The 21,248-nt window shown below is 43.3% G+C and overlaps 1 protein-coding gene across 1 annotated transcript in view; it reads left to right on the forward strand.

Annotated features, from left to right (window-relative positions):
- The window catches only part of SEMA3E (semaphorin 3E), a gene marked incomplete at its 3' end in the record, with an annotated part of 128,768 nt that extends 108,239 nt beyond the window's left edge, over positions 1-20,529 (forward strand). The window contains exons 6-17 of the mRNA XM_081331003.1: positions 279-398; positions 944-1,086; positions 2,293-2,407; positions 3,020-3,089; positions 4,117-4,261; positions 6,582-6,804; positions 10,154-10,245; positions 12,549-12,590; positions 15,009-15,175; positions 17,100-17,167; positions 18,363-18,502; positions 20,074-20,529. Coding sequence (XP_081187129.1) covers positions 279-398; positions 944-1,086; positions 2,293-2,407; positions 3,020-3,089; positions 4,117-4,261; positions 6,582-6,804; positions 10,154-10,245; positions 12,549-12,590; positions 15,009-15,175; positions 17,100-17,167; positions 18,363-18,502; positions 20,074-20,529 — 1,781 coding nt within the window. The remainder of the gene's footprint in view (positions 1-278; positions 399-943; positions 1,087-2,292; positions 2,408-3,019; positions 3,090-4,116; positions 4,262-6,581; positions 6,805-10,153; positions 10,246-12,548; positions 12,591-15,008; positions 15,176-17,099; positions 17,168-18,362; positions 18,503-20,073) is intronic.
- Positions 20,530-21,248: the final 719 nt, after the last annotated feature.

The following is a 21,248-nucleotide window of genomic DNA, read 5'->3' on the forward strand; positions in this document are numbered from 1 at the left end:
CGTTGCCCAGGCCCAGAGCAGAGCTGAGGATGTCTCAGTTTTGGCATATTTTGGCCAGCCTGACCCAATGAGCTGACAATCACAGTTTGTGATTCAGGATTTCCAACCCTGCAAGCCACAAGAATGCACACCCTGAGGGGCCACTTTCACTGAGGACGTCACTTCCATCCTGCGGCCAAGAAAACTACGCGGCTGTGGTTATATACTGTCATTAGGAATTGAGTTGGACTTGCTGGAGAGTTGACTTGACTATCTATCTTTGCCTTTTTGGTCTTCAGGAAATGAACTCTTCACTGGACTCTACAGTGACTACTGGGGGAGAGACGCTGCCATCTTCCGCATGATGGGCCGTATGGCTCACATCCGGACTGAGCCGGATGACGATCGGCTGCTAAAAGGTAAAAATGGCTGTAAGTAACAATAAGGGCAAGGAGGACAAAAACAGCAGTCGCCACCAGGAAGCGTCAAAAATGCTCTTTCAGAACAATATGCTAGCCTCAGCTTACATGGAACGTCTACCATAGGTCTTATCCCAGAAAGCACGGTGGGTCAATCTTTTATGTTATCATCCTGGAGATGGACCATAACACAAGTTAATTTAGAGAGGTTCATAATCTCGTGTGGGGCAATGCAAATAGAAGTTATGCTTTGTGACATTTTGATTAGCCGAGAAGTTATGCCCTTGGTCACAGCCTGCCATAGTCCGCAGAGCCAAACATTCTTCCCTGCAATGTTAGCTAGTTCTGCAGCAGAGGAATCCATGAGGAGGCCCCAAGAATAAAAGAGCTTTGAATTGGAAACACTGTCTTAGAGTCCAGGAAAATGGTTGCGTATCCAAAAGAAGCGGTTCTGATGTTTTACAAACCTTATATCTTGAATGCAAGTTTGCTGACATGGGAGTTAAGCAGTTCCATCAATCTCCGTATCTCACTGTCTCTTTAAGAACCTAAATTTGTTAGTTCCCATGTGATTCCTGACAACGAAGACCGGGAGGACAACAAGGTGTATTTCTTCTTCACCGAGAAAGCTTTAGAGGCAGAAAGAGGCGCTCACGCTCTCTATGCCAGAGTGGGCCGGGTCTGTGCGGTAAGAAACACTTTTATTGCCATCTACTGGCGATTCGCTGCTTTTCTACCTCTTTTCCTTCTGTATATTTAATTCAGCTTTTCCCAACTTGACACCCATCAGATAAGTTGGGCTTCTTCGTTCTCGAACGGATGAGCATCAGTCCCAGAAGGTTTGCTGGCATGAGCCAGGAGGAGGCAGTTTTAGGAAAGCTGGAATAAAATAAGGACACACACTCTCACAAGCCAAGCTTGAATTGTGAGTCCAGCCCCAATCCCCATATCGGCCACCCCTATACCCACCCACCTTGGTGTGACTCTGGCAGAGCCCGCTTAGGCTTGCAGAGAGAGAGAGGTATCGAAAGAAACGTGAAAGGCAACATAAAAAGGAGTCCGGCGAAAGAGAAAGAAGTCCCTTTTGTGTAGGACTGAATGTAAATGTCGGGTCTGCTCCTTATTTTAATTCCAAAGCACACACGAGCACCGTTTTGCATTGTGGTGGGCTGAGCAGAAGAGCAGATCCCACCAGCTTCCCATCCCCTCCGCTCCCGACCTCCTACCTCTCCTCAGCTAAGTCTCTGATGCTCAGGAGTGGCACATGGGGCCTCTGCACAAGAGATTAGAGGCTTCCCTTTCTAGCTTTATAGCATCACAAGCATGCACCCTCTTCAAGGAACTCCTTTTATTTTTATTTATTTATTTATTTTAATCCCATTTATATCCCGCCCTTCTCTGAAGACTCAGGGCGGCTTACAATTTAAGCACAAACCAATGTGCTTAGCAATAGCCTTCATTCTATGTATATGCCTGCTTATTAGGGCTTTCCCCCCCCCCCAAGCGGCATTATTACAAAGTCAGCTTATTGCCCCCAACAGTCTGGCTCCTCATTTTACCTACCTCGGAAGGATGGAAGGCTGAGTCAACCTTGAGCCTGGTAGGATGCGAACCTGCACTAATTGCAGGCAGCTGGTGTTACTTAAGGGCCACCACAATTGGGCTATGACCAGATAGGAAATCCTCTGAGGAACTAACGGATGCAGTCATACCAGACACTGACAAGTTGTTGTTGTTTTTTAAACTTTTGTGTATGTATGCAGTGTGGGTTAGTTTGTGGTCTGGTGTTTTGCGCTAAGCCGGAAGATGGATGGGCTGAGTCGTGTTGTGTGAATGCAGCTTAGCAGAGTCTAGCCTGGCTCTGAGAAAGGAGTTTCTTGTGTCTTCTTCTCAGAATGACATGGGAGGACAAAGGATGCTGGTGAATAAGTGGACCACTTTCCTCAAAGCCAGACTGGCATGTTCTGTACCCGGGATGAATGGCATTGACACGCATTTTGACGAGTTGGGTAAGTTACGTGGCTGCAAAGAGTTTGAAGGCAGAACCCCTCGTAAGGGCTCGAAGTGAAAAATAGTTGCGTAGCTGTATTTAAATATTTCACAACAGGAAGGTCATGGTTGTTCAGTCAATGCTATAAATCACGGTTTCCTGCAGCAGCCATAGTGGCAAGGTTCACATGTTGGGATATAATGTCAGCTGTTTGATTTTGGCTTAGCATTATGGGTGAATGGGGCCAATGGGGCTTTTCCAACAAATACTGGTTGAAATAAACCCTGGTTTAGAATAATGTGTCAACCAGTTTCAATTTGCATGTTTATCTTCCACTTCTTCTTCCAGTTCAGTAGCACAGAAGAGACGGGAAGCTTTCACTTCTGTTTTTAATTAGCCACTGTTATAATAAATCTTTCAGTTCTCCTTGCAGTTCCAATAGGACAGGAGACTGTGATATAGCATGACACACAAATTGGCCCTCTGGGTCAGTAATAACCCTACAGAATTAAGCAAAATTATTTCCTTTGCTTGGTAGTATAAACAAGCCATTTGTCTATTTATTTAGGTATATTATTAAAATATCTAATTTTAGTGCAAGATAAACTGCATCATGTTTCCATTTTTGCAGAGGACATATTTTTGCTCCAGACTCGGGATAACAAAAACCCGGTGATATTTGGACTCTTCAACACTACAAGGTATACAGATATGATGTGGGAAGATCATAAGAGACCCTGAGGGACAGGCCACAAGCCCCCCCCCCTTTGCCCTATTAGCAAATCAATAGGACAGTTAGGTAATAACATTATCAGAATGATCTGATGCGATAAACGTTATCAGAATGATCTGATGCAATTTAGTCCTGGGCAATAAAATGGTCGTCGTTGGGTTAATTGCTTAGAATCGGTATGCAAAGAATCCCGTCTCCCGAATGGGGCTCTGGAGGGTCACGAGGTCCAGATGGAATTTTCTCTCTAGATGGATCCCAGATCCAAAGCTGGCCCTGGTCTGGATCTTACCTTTCATACCAAATGAAGTGATCGTACCATTTGACTTAAGGCTAAATAAATCTGATAGGATGTAATTCAAAGCAGTTTTTGCCCCTTTCGCCCTGCTGCTCTGTTTCCCCCTTCCTTCTTTAAGAATAAAACAGCAATGCAAATTAATACCCATTTTGGAACACTAAAGAAACAAGCATTACCACGTTCTTTTGAACAATTTTCATAGCTACCCAACATTGTTGGCTGTCAATTCAATGCCGACTGCTTGAGGAAGCAATCAAGGCTGCACCACTCACCGACACAGGAAAGCTGGAAATAGGGCCACCGTTGTCCTTTGTCACTTCTCTGACACTGAAGCCCCCCAACACACACACCCTCGCGCACACCCCCTCACACCCCCCCATCTCCTCGGCTTCCCTGTCTTCAAGAAGCAGCCCTGAACACATCGGGAGGGAAGGGCACCCAGCAGCTTTTGCTTCTGAGAAGGCCTGAGCCCTGAGCAAGGTGTTCACAAGGGGAGGTCAAAAACAGGTGTGACAGTGTTGTCCTACCTGGGTACTGCAAGAGCAGATCCTCAAATGGAAGTTGTCGGTGGCATAAAGAGACTCGAGAATGGCGAGAGGGGAGCGAGGGTTGAAGCCGCTGTTCTGCAGAATGGGACGTGAGGACGAGCTTTCGATGAAGAACTTTCAAATTGTGGACTTCTACCCTTTTTGATTTGTAGCAACATATTCCACGGGTATGCGGTCTGCGTCTATCACATGGCGAGTATTCGGGCGGCTTTCAATGGACCGTATGCTCACAGAGAAGGACCTGAATACCACTGGTCTGTATACGAAGGCAAAGTGCCTTACCCAAGGCCTGGATCGGTGAGTTTAAAGGGGTCTTTAATGGGGGTGAACCGGTTCGCCTTTGAGTGGGGCTATGATGGTTCTGTTTTAAAAGGCAGGAATGGAAGCCTCCAGCCCGTACTCTTGTGTATGTGCTTTGCTTCCTGCTCTGAGGTGGCTGAGATTTGTAAACAGGGTTTTTAAAAACTTGATCCTGATCAGCGCAGATCTTCACTGACCTCGCAAACCAAGGTTTATTACTGCAGGAACAAGCCACAGCGGCCAGTTGTACAATCATAATTTTGGCTCATTTTTTATTTTATTTTAAAAGATGTGTGAAACTGCATATCTTCTTATTCAACAAACCACAGCTGTAAATTTAAATTTTGGTTTGCCTGCTCATTTTCCCAGTTTAACTATTAGAAAGCAATGGGAAAGAGAAAGAGGGAGAGAGATGAAGAAATGGAGAGAGAGAAAGGGCATTGGACACACACACACACACACACACACACACACACACACACACACACAAACACGCATCTCCAGCTCAGTATTACATTCTCAAATCTTGCTGGAGACAGACTTTTTCAGCAGAATTTGGCACTCAACTGTCACTAACTGAGTCGATCTGGAGAAAACCAAACCTTTGAACTTCTGCTGAAAACCACAACTTCTGCCTTTTAAGACAAGCAGCTGATGAAAATTCTGCTGCCGGCTGATGAGAAAATGAATTTTCAAACCATCACAGAGCAAATAGTTCAGAAGACCTAAGTCCCAAGAAAAGGAAAATAAACACTGCCCCGTTTGACAAGCGTTGGAATTTATGATTGTCGATTATAGTCTCACTGCAAGTTAAAAATGAATGTTTCCAGTAAACATGAAGAGTATTTGATTTCACTTTATTGATTGAAAAATCCAATCTAAATGGGGAGAGTCTGCTACTATGGCTGGGCTTTAAATGTTTCTGAAAAACCACACTGTTTTCAAGATCTGTGGAAGAAGTAAAGGACTACTCAGATGTTTCTAGCAGAATGCTAAATGGTTCCAATTAAAGAACGTGAAGCAACTTTTGAACTAAAGGATCCAGAATGAGTTTAAAACACATTATCCTGTCCAGTTGCTGAAGGAGTTAAAAGCTTCCTTTTTCAAAAGAGAGCTTATTTTAGCTGGTATCAGGCTGGCACACAGACAGGCTTACCTGGGAATGACCCCCCTCCCCGAATTATTTTTGAATCGATACATAAAAGACTGTAGTGTAAGCTGATTTGCTTTAGTCAAGTATGCTCGCTTGCTTGTTTATTATTTACTCATTAAATTCATGCCCACAGACGTCCAGTGGTCTGCAGCAGTTAAGAGTATCAAAGAAAGACAAGTGCGTGCCAATTAAAATATCAATTTCATAAAAATGTAAAACATCAAAAGAACCTCAGTCATCTTGAGGGTCTTGTCACTCCCAGTGGCCCCCTGAAACAATTTGGCTCTCCATAGTTCCTATGGTCCAGTGAAAGTTGGACCATAAGAAAGGCTGAGTGCCAAAGAATTGAAGCCTTTGAACTATGGTGCTGGAGAAGACTCCTGCGAGTCCCTTGGACTGCAAGGCGATCAAACCGGTCAGTCCTAGAGGAGATCAACCCTGACTGCTCTTTAGAAGGCCAGATCCTGAAGTTGAAACTCAAATACTTTGGCCACCTAATGAGAAGGAAGGACTCACTGGAAAAGAGCCTAATGCTGGGAAAGATTGAGGGCAATAGAAGAAGGGGACGACAGAGAATGAGGTGGCTGGATGGAGTCACTGAAGCAGTAGGCATGAGCTTAAATGGACTCCAGAAGATGGTAGAGGACAGGAAAGCCTGGAGGAACGTTGTCCATGGGGTCACGATGGGTCGGACAGAACTTCGCAGCTAACAACAAGTTCCTCAGAAAGCATAGCCTGTGCATCAGTCTAATTTCTAAGAGGATGCCATCCCACTCATGTACAGAAATGCGTGTATCCAGGGCCATATGTAGGAAAACATACCAGGTCTTTACGCTACATTTTTATAAGATCATCCCCAGTGGCATACAGTGATTATTACAGATGATATTTTGTCTCTTTTCCCAACCTTGACAGTCCAACTGAGTACATCTTAAAGGGGAAGGACGGTACTGACAGAGCAATGAACCTTACGATTGTGGCCGTGGAGGGCTGCAGTACAGGAGCTGCAATCTCGTTCGGCAAAAATTAAAGGAACGTGATTCATATTTGGCCTGTGCCTCCCTTTAATGCCTCGATGTGATACGTAAAATTGCTTAATCGCAGGCACCTAACAGAGAGCACCATCAATGTTGTCACATTCGCTCCTTTGTGTTTGTTTCCCAGTGTGCCAGCAAAGTGAACGGGGGTCTGCACGGGAGCACCAAGGACTATCCGGACGAGGCCATCCGCTTTGCTCGAACCCACCCACTGATGTATCAAACTGTCCAGCCAGTGCACAAAAGGCCAATTCTTGTGAAGACAGATGGAAAGTACAGACTCAAACAAATAGCAGTAGACAGAGTAGACGCAGAAGATGGCCAATACGACGTCTTGTTTATCGGAACAGGTAAGAGAAAAAGGAGGGAAAGTGGATGAAATTTATCCCCTGTCCCATGGGTGTCAGGCTAGTTCCATTTGCCATCTGCCTGCCCTAAACCATCCATACTGCTTCATGCCTAATGTTGACCTCGCTTATTCCGAGCCAGCAATTTCCTCCTGTTTTCATCCTTCATAACTGAGTAGCGAATGCATCCTGACTTAATGCATGGTGAGCAGTGAGGTCAACATTCTTTCAGTCCTAATAGAGTAGAGTAGAGTAGAGTAGAGTAGAGTAGAGTAGAGTAGAGTAGAATAGAATAGAATAAATAGAATAGAATAGAATAGAATAGAATAGAATAGAATAGAATAGAATAGAATAGAATAGAATAGAATAGAATAGAATAGAATAGAATAGAATAGAATAGAATAGAATAGAATAGAATAGAATAGAATAGAAGGAACCTTAAAGGTCTTCTAGTCCAGCCCCCCACTTAAGCGGGAGAACCTATAACATTTCAGACAGGTGATTGTCTAGTCTCTTCTTAAAGATCCCAAGTGATGGGGCACCCATGATTTCTGGGGATAGGCTGTTCCACTGGTTGATTGTCCTCACTGTCAGGAAGTTTCTCCTTAAATCCAGATTGCTTCTCTCCTTGATCAGTTTCCAACCATTGTTTCTTGTCCTGTGCTCTGGTGAACAACCTGGCCCTCTGTGCCTTGTGGCAGCCCCTCAGATACCGGAACGCTGCTGTCATGTCTCCCCTCTTTTTTCTTTTCTTTAGACTAGCCAAACCCAAATCCTGCAGCCGTTCTTCGTATGTTTTAGCCTCCACAAGCCTTTGATCATCTTAGTTGCTCTTCTCTGAACTTTTTCTAAACTCTTGACATCTTTTTTTGTGATATGGTGACCAGAATTGGCTGCAGTATTCTAGGTGTGGTCTTACTAGGGCTTTGTAAAGCGCTATTAGTACTTCACGTGATCTTGATTCTATGCCTGTCTTTATACAACCCAAGACTGTATTAGCATTTTTGGTTGCTGCTGCACACTGCTGACACTGTAGACCAGGGATAGGCAACCTTGGCTCTTTTATGACTCTTGGACTTCAACTCCCAGAATTCCTGAGCCAGCATGGCTCAACTTGGAAACCTCTCCCTTTCCCCTCAGCATGGCTGGCTCAGGAATTCTGGGAGCTGAAGTCCACGAGTCATAAAAGAGCCAAGGTTGCCTACGCCTGCTGTAGACCATTCTCTCCTTTCCCTTCTGTCCCACCATCTTCCCCACCCCACCAGTCTACATTTCTGCACTGGCAGACAGGACCTAGATGTTCCAAGCTGGAGGAAGGGAAGTTCTCCACAGGCCTACTGTTGGTCAGGAGCCTCCTAAATCATTATTGCCTCGGCGTAGAGTTTTCCTGGAAAAACTCTAGGCAGGCTCAAGGGAGACTCTTTTTGAATTTTAGGAGTATGAAAGCCTTGGCGGTTTCCAGAGCTCATCTTTTGCAAAAGTCAACTGAAAGCTCTCTAGTGGCACAAAGGACAGGATTACGCCATGCTAGCACAATCCAGGAATTAATGTATTATAAGTATGATCTACGAAGCAGCAATGTCTGCAGGATTTTTTTTCTTGTTGATTCAGAGGACAGGAATAACCATTTCCCTTCCTACCCAAGTAAGGTTCTTGTTCCTTCATTTTCACTCCACAGGGTGCCTACAGCTGACCTGGTCTGCCACAGCCTGTTTTCCTACCTTGGAAGATTTAAAACGATTATTAGGTCTGGCTTGCCAGTTTGGAGCTGTAATTTTCCTCATTTTTTTAAGAAAAATCTCATAACATGATTATTACATTTGAATGTCCACTCTGCCAGGAATTGCATGGGGTCAACCTTAGGCTAGCTAAGTTAGCCTCCCTCCTGGTAAGTTCTAGCAAATCTGTGATAGTTTTTAGGCTGTTAAATGGTTTGGAGAAATAAATAATAATAATAATAATAATAAAGGTTGTTCCTCTTTGGACCTCCATCCTGAAAGTCACAACTTTAAAACAAAAGAATCTGCAGAGCTAATAATTTTTTTACAATTGTTGGTTGTTATTGGGCATACTTCAAAATTTATGAATAATTAGGAAGACGTGTTTAAAGGTCACGTGTGCACAGCACCTCTTGGCTCTTAACTTAGCAAAAATTTTAAAAAAAGTCTGAAAAAAGGTAGAGGCTTCTGTGGTAGCCTAAAGACGCTGCTGCTTTCCGGGATTAAGGAAAGCAAAATGACCCTGAAAGCAGCTGCACTTTCTTCTGATCCAGCGAGGAAGAATTGGATGCTTCAGGGAAGAAATTGCCCTTCCTCTAAGTCAACTCTGAAGTGCATCACATCTGCCGCCGCTGCTGCTGCTTTGGTCCTTGTTTTGGGTCTCCCCCCACCCACCAAAAGCTGGCTCTTTTATATGAAACTGAGCTTTCTGCAACAAAAAAATGAGATAAAATTTAACTAAATGCTGCTGTTTATTCCTTGTGTGTTTAATCACACTTGGCCAATATATTCTATTCTATTCTATTCCTATTCCTATTCCTATTCCTATTCCTATTCCTATTCCATTCTATTCTATTCTATTCCATATTCTGTTCTATTCCATATTCTGTTCTGTTCTGTTCTATTCTATTCTATTCTATTCTATTCTATTCTATTCTATTCTATTCTATTCTATTCTATTCCATTCCATTCCATTCCATTCCATATTCTATTCTATTCTATTCTATTCTATTCTATTCTATTCTATTCTATTCTTATTCTATTCTATTCTTATTCTATTCTATTCTATTCTATTCTATTCTATTCTATTCTTTCCAACATATATTCTTCTATTCTATTCTATTCTATTCTATTCTATTCCATTCCATTCCATTCCATTCCATATTCTATTCTATTCTATTCTATTCTATTCTATTCTATTCTATTCTATTCTATTCTATTCTATTCTATTCTATTCTATTCTATTCTATTCCTCTATATTCTATTTTATTCTATTCCATTCCATTGCATTCCATATTCTGTTCTATTCCATTCCATATTCTATTCTATTCCATTCCATTCCATTCCATTCCATTCCTCTATATTCTATTCTCTTCTGTTCTGTTCTGTTCTGTTCTATTCTATTCTATTCCATTCCATTCCACTAAGTTGCTGTTAAACTTCAGACATTTGAAATTATCTACATGTGGCTCCTTGTTCTGATGATTTAAATTTATATATACTTATTTTTGAATAACTTGCAGATTTAAATTTTGGCATGTTAGTTTCAAACATTTTTATCTTAACTGGTTGACATGTTTTTTTTTAACCAGTTCCTAATTATCTGATAGACATCCTGTCATATTCACCTACAGATAATGGGATTGTCTTGAAAGTTATCACAATTTACAACCAAGACACAGAATCTATGGAGGAAGTGATTCTTGAAGAGCTGCAAGTGTTCAAAGTAAGTGAGCCTACTACACCGGGCTTTTAAACCAGACTGAACCCTTCTCCACCGCCCTCAACACTCTTCAGAAACTACAGCCTGCCCAGAATGCAGTAGCATGGGCAGTGAAGAGGGTGTCACATTGTTTGCACGTGGCCCCATTGCTTTGTGAGCTGTACTATTTTTAACCTGGCTTCCAGGTGAAACTCCGGGTCCTGGTTATTACCTGGCTCTCTGAAGGAACGGTGGCTACTGCCAACCCAATATGGTCCGGCCTGCCAATCCCATCCCAGATTCCACCAATTATGCCCTGTCATCTTGCAGGACCCAGCAAGGGGGCCTCCTCTGTGCAAAGTCCTGGCTCTCCCTATTGATGTTCTCCCCAGAGGCTTGTGCAGCTCCCCTGGCTCTCCTCCCAGCCCTTGAGGTGCCCCATTTGGTTGTGGGTGGTCAGTAGATGGTGTTCTGCTCTCCTGGTCAGTTGTGTGCTTTATTCTGTGTATTTCTAATTTGTAAACTGCCAGAGCCGTGGCAGTCGGGCAGCCTCAAGAATAAATAACACCCAGAAATTGCAACTGGTACAAATGTAGCATCCTTTTAGCCAGCACTTGTCATCAGGAACATATTACACCTGGGTGCAGCGGTCCTCTGTCCAAAATGTGGACTTTGCTGTCATCAAAAGAGTGGCCTTTATCTTTCAAATGCAGCCGGACTGCTGAATCTTGTCCTCATGGGTTTGTTCTCCTATATTGTGCCATGCGTTTATGAAGTGGTTGCTTTGTTCCCCCAAAGTACAGATCTGCACAAGGCTCACTGCCTTGTACTGCCTATACCACGTTGCTTAGTTTGTGTCTGGGTGTTTCATCCTTGGGGTGGACAAGCTTCTTCCTTAATGTATTCAGCAGTCCATCTGCATTTAAAAGACAAAGACCACTCTTTTGAAGACAGAAAAGTCCACAATTTGGATAGAGAGGACCGCTGGTTTGGAAGAGGGGTCAAAGAGGCCATCTATGTCAAAGTTGAATAGCCCACTCTCAACAGAGGGGGAGGGATACAACAGTCTACAATAGAGTCCTTTCAGCAGTACCAAGGAGGCTCCACACCCATTGGCAACACTCAGGTGAACTTAAGGATACAGATAAAGCTCCAAGTGGTCTCAACAACTCTTTAAAAGAATGCAAAAGACCACCTGTCTGGAAGGAATATAAATCCTTCCATTCCCCAGGCAAAGCTACAGAAGCTCCTTGGATGAGAAGTGAAACATCTTCAAAGAAAAACAAGAAAGTCCAGTTGCCTCGTGAAAAAGCACCTTTGGGATAACCATGACCTGGAAGACTGAGAATCTCCATAGACCAGGGCTTTTCAACCAGTGGTACAGGTACCACCTGTGGTACATTGGCACCTGGCAGGTGGTACGCGGCCATCCTAGAAAAGTGGTAGCGGGGGAGGGGAATGAGCTGAACCGGTGGCAGCACCGCATAAGCCTGAGCGGTGGAGCTGCAGGGCTGTCAGGGTTCAGCGGAAGCACCAGGTTCAGCGCCAGGCTCCAGCTGGAGCTCAGCACTGATCCCGGCACTTCTGCTGAGCCCAGAAGAAGCGCCGATCAGCTGGAATGTTCCAGCATCTCCAGGGTCTTGTGATTTACATTCAGATGCTTGGCAACTGATTCATATTTATGACGGTCGCAGTGTCCCAGGGTCATGTGAAGTGACCAAAACCTGCTGCAACCACCCAGCAGAGGGGAGGGGGAATAAAAACCAAACACCCACCCCACCCCACTCCCACTGCCAATCCTCAACAGAAATGCTCACAACAATGAAAACCTCGGACAGGAGGAAGAGCGCCGCTGGGCGGGCAGGCAAGTGTCTTGCTCAGCTGTGGCTTGTGGGGCACTTTTTTCAGTGCCATTGTAACTTTGAACAGTCACTAAGCGAACTGTTGTAAGTCGAGGACTACCTGTACTTCATCACTTTTTTCCTTTTTTTTTTTTGGTCATCAAGTTTTGGACACCTTGCTAGGCGACTGGTGGTACTCGGATGTTGCCATGTCCTAAAAGTGGTACAGCGGGTGAAAAGGTTGAAAAGCCCTGGAATAGACAATATGTTGAATATGGATAAAGCCGCTTCCTGCTCACCACAGTGAGCTTTGGGTGGTCTGAAGAACAGCTGAAAGACAGAAGGAATCTCTACCTTTGCAGTAGATTACTAAATAATCTTGGCACAAAGTGTATAATTCTTGGATGGACCGATCACCAACCTATAGCTATCATAAGTGCATGGATGGCTTTTTTTCCTAATTAAGAAAAATGTTTTCACTTTCAGGTGCCAACTCCTATTATTTTTCTGGAAATTTCTTCCAAAAGAGTAAGTGTTATATTCTTTTTTAAGAAAATTATTTCACTCTTCTTAGCAGTATGAACATGTCCAATATGTAGACACTGAAAGATAAAATCTTTGTTCTAAACTGTTATTTTTTTTTCCCAACGGCCCCTCAGGCTTCATAGCCGAAGAAAGAGAATATGTAAGGCGCCCATTTCAAAACCCCTCGCCTTGTGAGAGGATTGCTTTTCAAACCAGGGGACTCCCATGGTGCTTTAATTTTTCAGGTCAGCCCTTGGCTTTAAGAAAATGAAGCAACCAAGAAAACATTCCACAGGTGCAGATTCCCAATATAGGTAGAGATATCCCAAAAGATACCTGATGCATCTATCGAGGGCATAGTATGTCCTAGAACTTTATTTTTTATCTTGATTCATCGAACAGAAATTCAACCAGCCCATAATCTTTCCACAAAGACTGTGAGTTCTAGTCCCATCTTGGGCGCCAAGCCAACTGGGTGACCTTGGGCCAGTCACTCTCTCTCAACCCTAGAAAGTAGGCAAGAGTTAATGACTTGTGGAAAATCTTTCCAAGAAAACATTAGGAATTTGTCCAGACAATTGCAATGAGTCAAGACTAACTTAAAAGGCACCAAAAACAAAGCCTTAGAAATACCTACCTAGTAGTAATAGTATTTTTATGTATAACTGGTTTATATAGATCAGTTTAATTCAGTCAAATAATATTCAGTTCAATGCCCTTATGTGAAACTGAAGGTTGCTTCTATGTTATCCTTTGAAAGGTCAGATTTGCAGTTTTCTTATCTTTGTTCATTTTCCTTCTGCTTCAAGAGACGTCTGCTACTGTATGCCATAAAATATGCCATATAAAATGAATTTTCATGGTCTAGAATGTTAAATATTAATGTATAGCTCTACCTCCCTGAGAAGTGTTCAGATATAGTATACTTGCCTCTCTCACTGTGTTTGTTTCTCTGTGTGTGTACACATACAGTAGATGTGTGTGCATATGCAAGCTGTGTCAAATTTCCTTCAACGGTTACATAACCAATCCCTTTTTTCCCAATTCATAAAATGTGAAATGAAATCTTGCTGCAGTTATTGATAGATAAAGCATGGATCTCCTAAGAAACCAAATACTTTAAGGCATCTTAAGCCATTTAGTATCAAATTCAGTTTGATTTTTATTTTCCTGAGCAGTGAAGACATCGGTGAACAGTTTGATTCCCCTGACAGTAAGCTGTTTGCTTCACAAAGAAAGAATGCCAGCTCAACCTTGTTTAGCGAATTTTGTCCAGAATTTTATTATCTTTTGCCACATCACATCAAATCAAAAAGTGCCCATGGTTCACCACATACCATAAATGAGGTAACAACAACAATAACAATAACAATAACAATAATAATAATAATAATAATAATAATAATAATAATAATAATACCTGGTTGATACCTAGGATGCTGGCAGCAACCCGTGTCAACCATTAGTGCCAGTCAATTTGAGTGTTCAGTTGAGTGAGTTTCATGTTTTATGAATAAAAGTTTTATATAATAATAATAATAATAATAATAATAATAATAATAATAATAATAATAATAATATGATGATGATGATGATGATGATGATGTTAGAAGGGAGCTTGGAGGTCATCTAGTCTAACCCCTTGCTCAGGCAGGAAATTCTATACCATTTCGGACAAGTGGCTGTCCAGTCTCTTCTTAAAAACTTCCAGTGTTGGAGCATTCACAGCTTCTGGAGGCAGATTGTTCCACTGGTTAATTGTTCTAACTGTCGGGAAGTTTCTCCTTAGTTCTAGGTTGCTTCTCTCCTTGGTTAGTCTCCATCTGTTGTCCTGCCTTCGGGCACTTTAGAGAATAGCTTGACTCCTTCTTCTTTGGGGCAGCCCCTGAGATACTGGAAGACTGCTATCCTGTCCCCCCTCGCCCTTCTCTTCGTTAAACTAGACATACCCAATTCCAGCAACCATCCCTTTAATTCATTATAACCTGCAATAAGGTTACAGCTTCATTACAGAAGCATGAAGATTGGTAAAACGAGGGAGCCAGGCCGAAGGAGGCTGGCTGAGATCTCCATTCAGCCGAATGCTCTTTCATCCTCTTCTACAAAAGGGACACATATAAGGAAGCTGGCTGTCCACGTTTCGAGGCTGTTGCAAGGATAAAACATAAGAAGTGGATCACCCTTCCTCTTTCTTTGCTTCAAAGCTAAGTGAGGGTGGCCATGCTTCTCCCAATCCAATTGATTTCTGTGGTATTTCTTGATCACGTTCCGTCAGCCGTAACAAATGTAGGAAGTGGCTTTTTTTCCCCACTCCGTGTTCGTAATATACCTTCTCCTGGTGCTTTCTTTTGAAGCCGTGGATCGTCAATATGAAGGAGACTCATTGAAGATGTGCTAACAATCGTTGTGCTTTCCTTACAGCAACAAATTTACGTTGGGTCTGAGTCTGCCATTGCACAGGTGAAGTTCCACCAGTGTGACATGTATGGGTCAGCCTGCACTGATTGCTGCCTGGCGAGAGATCCTTACTGCGCCTGGGATGGGATCTCCTGTTCCAGATACTATCCAACAGGAACACAGACAAAAAGGTAAGAATCTTATAAAGCCAAAAGATTTTGGTCAAGAATGCATATGTATGGTTAGAGAAAATGACCAAAAAAAATCCATGTAGATTTCAAGCCAGAATTATTTTTTGTTAGGTATAATTGTAGGAAATTACCAGAAGGAAGGTGTATACTTAATGTTACATGTGTTAACTGGAGCGAGAATTGTATTTGCTTCAACATTGGAAAGATGAAGAACTACCAGCGGAGGAAGAGATAATTAAGAAAATTTCAGACTGGGCAGAAACAGACAGTTTGACACTGAAAATCCAGGCGTGCTGGCTCAGGAATTCTGGGAGTTGAAGTCCACGAGTCATAAAAGAGCCAAGGTTGCCTACCCCTGCTTTAGAACATGAGATAAATTTTATCAACAGCTAGAAAAAAGGAGGTAGAGAGAATGGGGTTTAACATGTATTAGTAAGCTAAATATTAAAACCCAGACAATATGTTTTCTGATAAAATATTAAGGATTTGTAATGATAAAAATTAATAAAATATTGGGGGGGGGAAATGGTAAAAATCTTACTTTGCCTACGAAATGGCATGCGATTTGCAAAAAATTCTGCATTTGAACTGATTCCAAACACAAATTTTAAGCACGGAGCAGCTGCTTTGAGTTGAAATTGGCTTCTCAGTCAGTTCTGAAGTTGTTAGTGCTCAAACTGGACAATCCTGTGGTGACACCCTTTCTGCTGAAAGGCTGTGGTCATGAAACGGGTGTCCTGGTTAACTGAATTAACCGATTTTCCAAATCCACAACACATGGGAGCACATATTAACCATGTTTGTACAAAGTGATAAACCATCAGAATCGTAATCCCAATTAACCAGATGCTGTGAATGCAGACTGAGCATCTGTTTTTTCAGAAATGTACTTTTTTTAAAAAAAATAAAGGAACACTGGACTGAAGACTTAGCCGTTATTTTTTTATTATTAGTGTTATTTTAAAACAGGGGTGTCAAACTCAATTTCATCAGCATTGCAGTTGCCCTCAGGGGGCCGGGTGGGTGTTGCCTGGGTGGGCGTGGCCTACTGGGGTGGGCGTGGCTAGACTGTGTATGGCCTACTGGGTGGGTGTGGCCAGCTCTACATCGTTCGCATCAAGGGTGCCTATGGGGGCCTGGGCAGGAGTGGGACAGATCTGAGGGTCTCTGGCAGAAGGAGGGTCTCTGGGCCAGGGCCAAGGAAGTGGGGGCCATTCCCTCACTGTTTCCAGGATGGTTTCGCGGGCCGCATGAAAGCACTTCGTGGGCCGGATCCGGCCCCCGGGCCTTGTGTTTGACATGTCTGTTTTAAAAGATCCAAACAGTACTAAAGAGAAAAAGGCAGAAGGAGGTCAGGCAACTTTTTTCACTTGTGTTGAAGTGTTTCAGGAGCAAATGATAAACCCTATTTGAAGGAGAGAGGGAAAAAGAGTCACGCTGGTAACGTGCATTGATTCACTTGAGTTGATTTCGGCAGTGCAGTATGGGCTACATTGGACAGGAGAAGAAAGCAAAGTAAAGGCAGTTTCTCTTTCAGAGGCTCCAGGCATCTCTTCACCACAGCGAGAAAAATCTGGTCCCATCCGCAAATGTGCAGTTTTCCCACCTATTTCTGCCGGAGAGTCAGTCTGCTAAAGTATTTAATGCTTGCACTGCTGTAAGACTGACGTGACAAATAACTAAACAATGGTAACATTATGGCCTTGGCAAGGTGCATAATTCACTGAGGTGTGCCCAGATAACTCCGATACATCCCCATTTTATCTCTTGGGAGTGAAGCTTCCTTGGTCACCTCTAAGGGGACGCAGCCTACTACCATCCCTCTGACTTGTAAAACCTCCGTTTCCTGATAGAGGCTTCTGCCTTTTGCAGTCACAACCGTGAGTTTTCAGCTGCTCGCAAATTGTTTTTCATTTTTGCTCAGGCGCTTCCGTAGACAAGATATCCGTCATGGAAATGCAGCTCAGCAGTGCTTCGGCCAGCCATTGCTAGGTAATTATTGCTGGGTTTTGTTTTGTTTTTTCTGTGGGAAAGATTGTGCGGCTGGGACTTTGCAACAGGCTGAGGGGCTGCCCTAAGCGGGGTGAAGGCAGCCCTAGGTCGGGTCAGTGGAGGAAGGGTATCAAGATCGTGTGAAGCATTTTGGGTGGATCGGAGGAGGCAGGCGGATCGTAGAACCACGTACTGTAATTGGGGTACATTTTCCTACTTTGTGTTCAAATCCCAGGCAGGAGAAACCAATGCCTCCTCTTACATTATTGCATGGAGGAGCTGTACAGATTGTAACTTGGCTCCAATTCAGATGTTATGTGCAGGGGGGGGTGCTTTGACTACTGATAGAATTTTCTGTTAATTCTGTGATTGGAGGTAAGCGTGGCAAAGCAGCTGTGCGGATGTGCTCCCTGTTTACATAAGAAAACCAGCAGAATATTTCCTATATTGGTGACCACTCCTAAAGTAGGCTGTAGGGGGAAGGTCCTCCCTGTTGGATGCTTAGTTGCTACCCTATGAAAAAGACGCTCAACTTGGCACATTAAAAGCAAGCCTCAGTTTCTTTTTAGAAGTCGGTGCAAGGGGCTGTTCTGTTCCAGCCTGCGACTGGCCCTTTTTCCTTTTTACAGTCAATAGGCTAGAAAAACCCAACCCAAATTTATTTACAGTTCAAACAAAAAAGCAACAGAATATTTCCTTCAATAAATGAATCAAAATATCAAACAAGAGTCAACAAACAAGAATTAAACAGAAGTATCAAGAACAGACCAGGATTCCCTTAGAATGTCTCCAAATGGTTGCCTTCAGCAACCAGCCCTGCCCACACCTTCCCCTTTTATTATTAGTCCCAATGCGTGGCTTCTCACTGCCTTCTCCTCCTCTCACTGAGTTGCCTCATTGATTTTCTCTGCTCTGCTCTGCTGGATTGCCTTCTGCTTCTAGCATCTCTGAACAGATTCAGCTGTGACTCATCTAAGTCCGACACCTCGTGCTCACACAGCTGAGCCTCATGAGGAACATGACTGGAGGGGCCAGGCTGAGAGTCCTGCAGTGCTACAGAGCCTCCCTCCAACACCAAAGGCTCTCCAAACCCCTCCTCCTCAGATTCATCGGACTCAGCTGCTGGGAGCACAGGCTGACACTGAATCACAACAGGGGCAAAGGGGTGTTGATGTGTGTCTTTTGCTGTCTGCAGGAGACGCCCTGGGCAAGACGGAGGAGCGGCTGGCGTACGGCATAGAGCACAACAGCACTCTCCTCGAGTGTATCCCGAGGACCTTGCAAGCCAAAGTGATCTGGTTTGTGCAGAGAGCTCACGAAGCCCGGAAGGAAGAGGTACTTGGGATTACCATTGCCCTGGCCCTGCTCTTGATTCCATGGGGTTTTCCTAAGGCTGTGCAGATCACCCGGTGTCAAAGGGCAACGTGTGATTTGTAGGTACAGGGGTAGAGATGCAGAGGGCGCCCGTCTTCCTGATCGTTCTAGCTGGGAGATCCAGTGGCTTCAGGTGTTCCCTTCAGGTGCTCATCTATGAAAACCAGTCTCGTTTTGCCCTTTGAAACGTTCAGTGTTTTGTCAGGTTCAGCTCAGAAAGAGTCATGGCTGGAAGACACAAACACACAGACACAGACACACCACATCAAGCACTGCTTCTATTTCATGAAATATTGTTATCAAAGAAGCATTGTGTATGTTCCATTAGTCCTTCTGAGTTTGTGATTACGCCTTTCGCACTTCCACTAATATTCCTCCTCAAATAGTTTGAGCATCATTCAACATGGCTAATTGAACATAAACAGCAACATATGCGTGACGTGTTCTGAATGGAACAAAGTTCATTCAAGTCCTCAGCCGTTCTGGAGAATTGGTGCTGCTGAGTCTCCGATCTGCTGTGGTTACTTTACACAAGGAAGTTAAATTCTTTTTCTTTTTTTCTTTTTTCCATGTTGAGGGCAACTTCTAGACCAGGGGTGTCAAACTTGCAATGTCACGTGACATGTCGCGACGTGTTGTTGTTAGTTGTGAAGTCGTGTCCAACCCATCGAGACCCCATGGACAATGTTCCTCCAGGCCTTCCAGTCCTCTACCATCTTCTGGAGTCCATTTAAGCTCACGCCTACTGCTTCAGTGACTCCATCCAGCCACCTCATTCTCTGTCGTCCCCTTCTTCTCTTGCCCTCAACCTTTCCCAGCATTAGGCTCTTCTCCAGTGAGTCCTTCCTTCTCATTAGGTGGCCAGAGTATTTGAGTTTCAACTTCAGGATCTGGCCTTCTAAAGAGCAGTCAGGGTTGATCTCCTCTAGGACTGACCGGTTTGATCACCTTGCAGTCCAAGGGACTTGTAGGAGTCTTCTCCAGCACTATAGTTCAAAGGCCTCAATTCTTTGGCACTCGGCCTTTCTTATGGTCCAACTTTCACTGCCATACATTGCAACTGGGAAGACCATAGCCTTGACTATACACACTTTTGTTGGCAGGGTGATGTCTCTGCTCTTTTTTGCCATTGCCGGCAATGGGGTGGGTACGGTTTCGCCATGATGCATCTGGCCCGCAGACTGGCAGTTTGACACCCCTCTTCTAGACCAAAAGGGTATTCAGAAAAGAACTATAAATAAGTAAAAGTAAAGTAAAACTAGTGATGCCTTAAAAAACTTAACTTTGGGGTACATTGTGCTTTGAATTTAACACCCCTGAATCTTATTCAAAATTTTCTAAACTTTACTGATACATTCATTAGACTCTTCCCCTAAACCCAATTCAGTTACACATGTCTGCAATTGTATCAGAAATGTAAATGTATTTTTCACTTTAGTCATTTATTGCTAGTCAGTCTTAGTTTCATTTGTCTGATTTTTTTTTGTAACGTTCCTATGGATGAAACAGTGTCCTCTTTGACCTGCACACAGGTAAAGGCTGATGATAGGATTCTTAAAATGGACATTGGCCTGTTGTTTTTAAGACTGCACCGGATGGATGCTGGAACGTATTTTTGTCAGACGGTGGAACACAGCATCGTTCACACGGTGAGAAAAATCACCCTGGACGTTGTGGAAGAGGAACGTGTAGATTACATGTTCAACAGGGACTACGAAGAGGATCTAGCTCAGAAAATGCCCTGCCCTGCACAGAGCAGCATCTCCCATGGATCAAAACCATGGTACAAGGAGTTCCTGCAACTGATCGGCTACAGCAATTTTCAGAGAGTGGAGGAATATTGTGAAAAAGTCTGGTGCACAGATAAGAAGAGGAAAAAGCTGAAAATGACTCCATCTAAGTGGAAGTATGCCAATCCACAGGAAAAAAAAGCACGGATCAAATCAGAGCATTACCGAGTTCCCAGGCACACCCAAGCTAACTCCTGATGGGGGAGAACCCATAATATCATGCAAACCCCCTCCCCCCACCCGAAATAAATCCATTCAGGAGACCTTTGTGGTGTTTGGACCCAACCAAAAAATGGGGATGTTGAGACTGGAAATGAGCTAAAATGCTTTTAGTAAGTTATATACTTGATGTCTATTTAGATGCATTTTTTTAAAAAAAAGAAACCTACTTAATTGTTGAATTTTAACTGTATCATTTATGAATCCAGCTTCAACTGAAAGACAATCTGACAATCTTCATATTCAGCATTTAGTCCAATTAATCATGGACAGGCTTGCACTGTATATTTTACTGTATTTGGGGGTATTTAAGTGAGTTCAGAATGCTGATGTTTTGAAAAGCAAAGCAACAGTAAATTGTATCGTTCGTTTGTTTTTTATTTCAAACATAGCTAAAGTTGATTTTCATGTGGCATATCCCACAGCCTTTTTCTGAATTCTAGAAATTTTCCCAGTTTTCACTTACAAAAAGCATGTTTCTAATTCTTGCTTGGTTTGCATATACGAAGGCACAGGAGGATTGGGGAGTGGGAGAAAGGTGATCATAAATAAAAGCTGAAAAAGCAAAATTATTTGAGCAATGCAGCAGACCATTATCTGCAGAAGCAACAAGAAGGTGCCTTTGTTGCAATTAGCACATCAGCAAGCGCAAAACTTTACTGTATAATTTTCCTTGAACTGAGCCCAATTCTACCAAG

The sequence above is a fragment of the Vipera berus genome, assembly GCF_964194415.1.
Source record: "Vipera berus genome assembly, chromosome: 6".
Classification (NCBI taxonomy): domain Eukaryota; kingdom Metazoa; phylum Chordata; class Lepidosauria; order Squamata; family Viperidae; genus Vipera; species Vipera berus.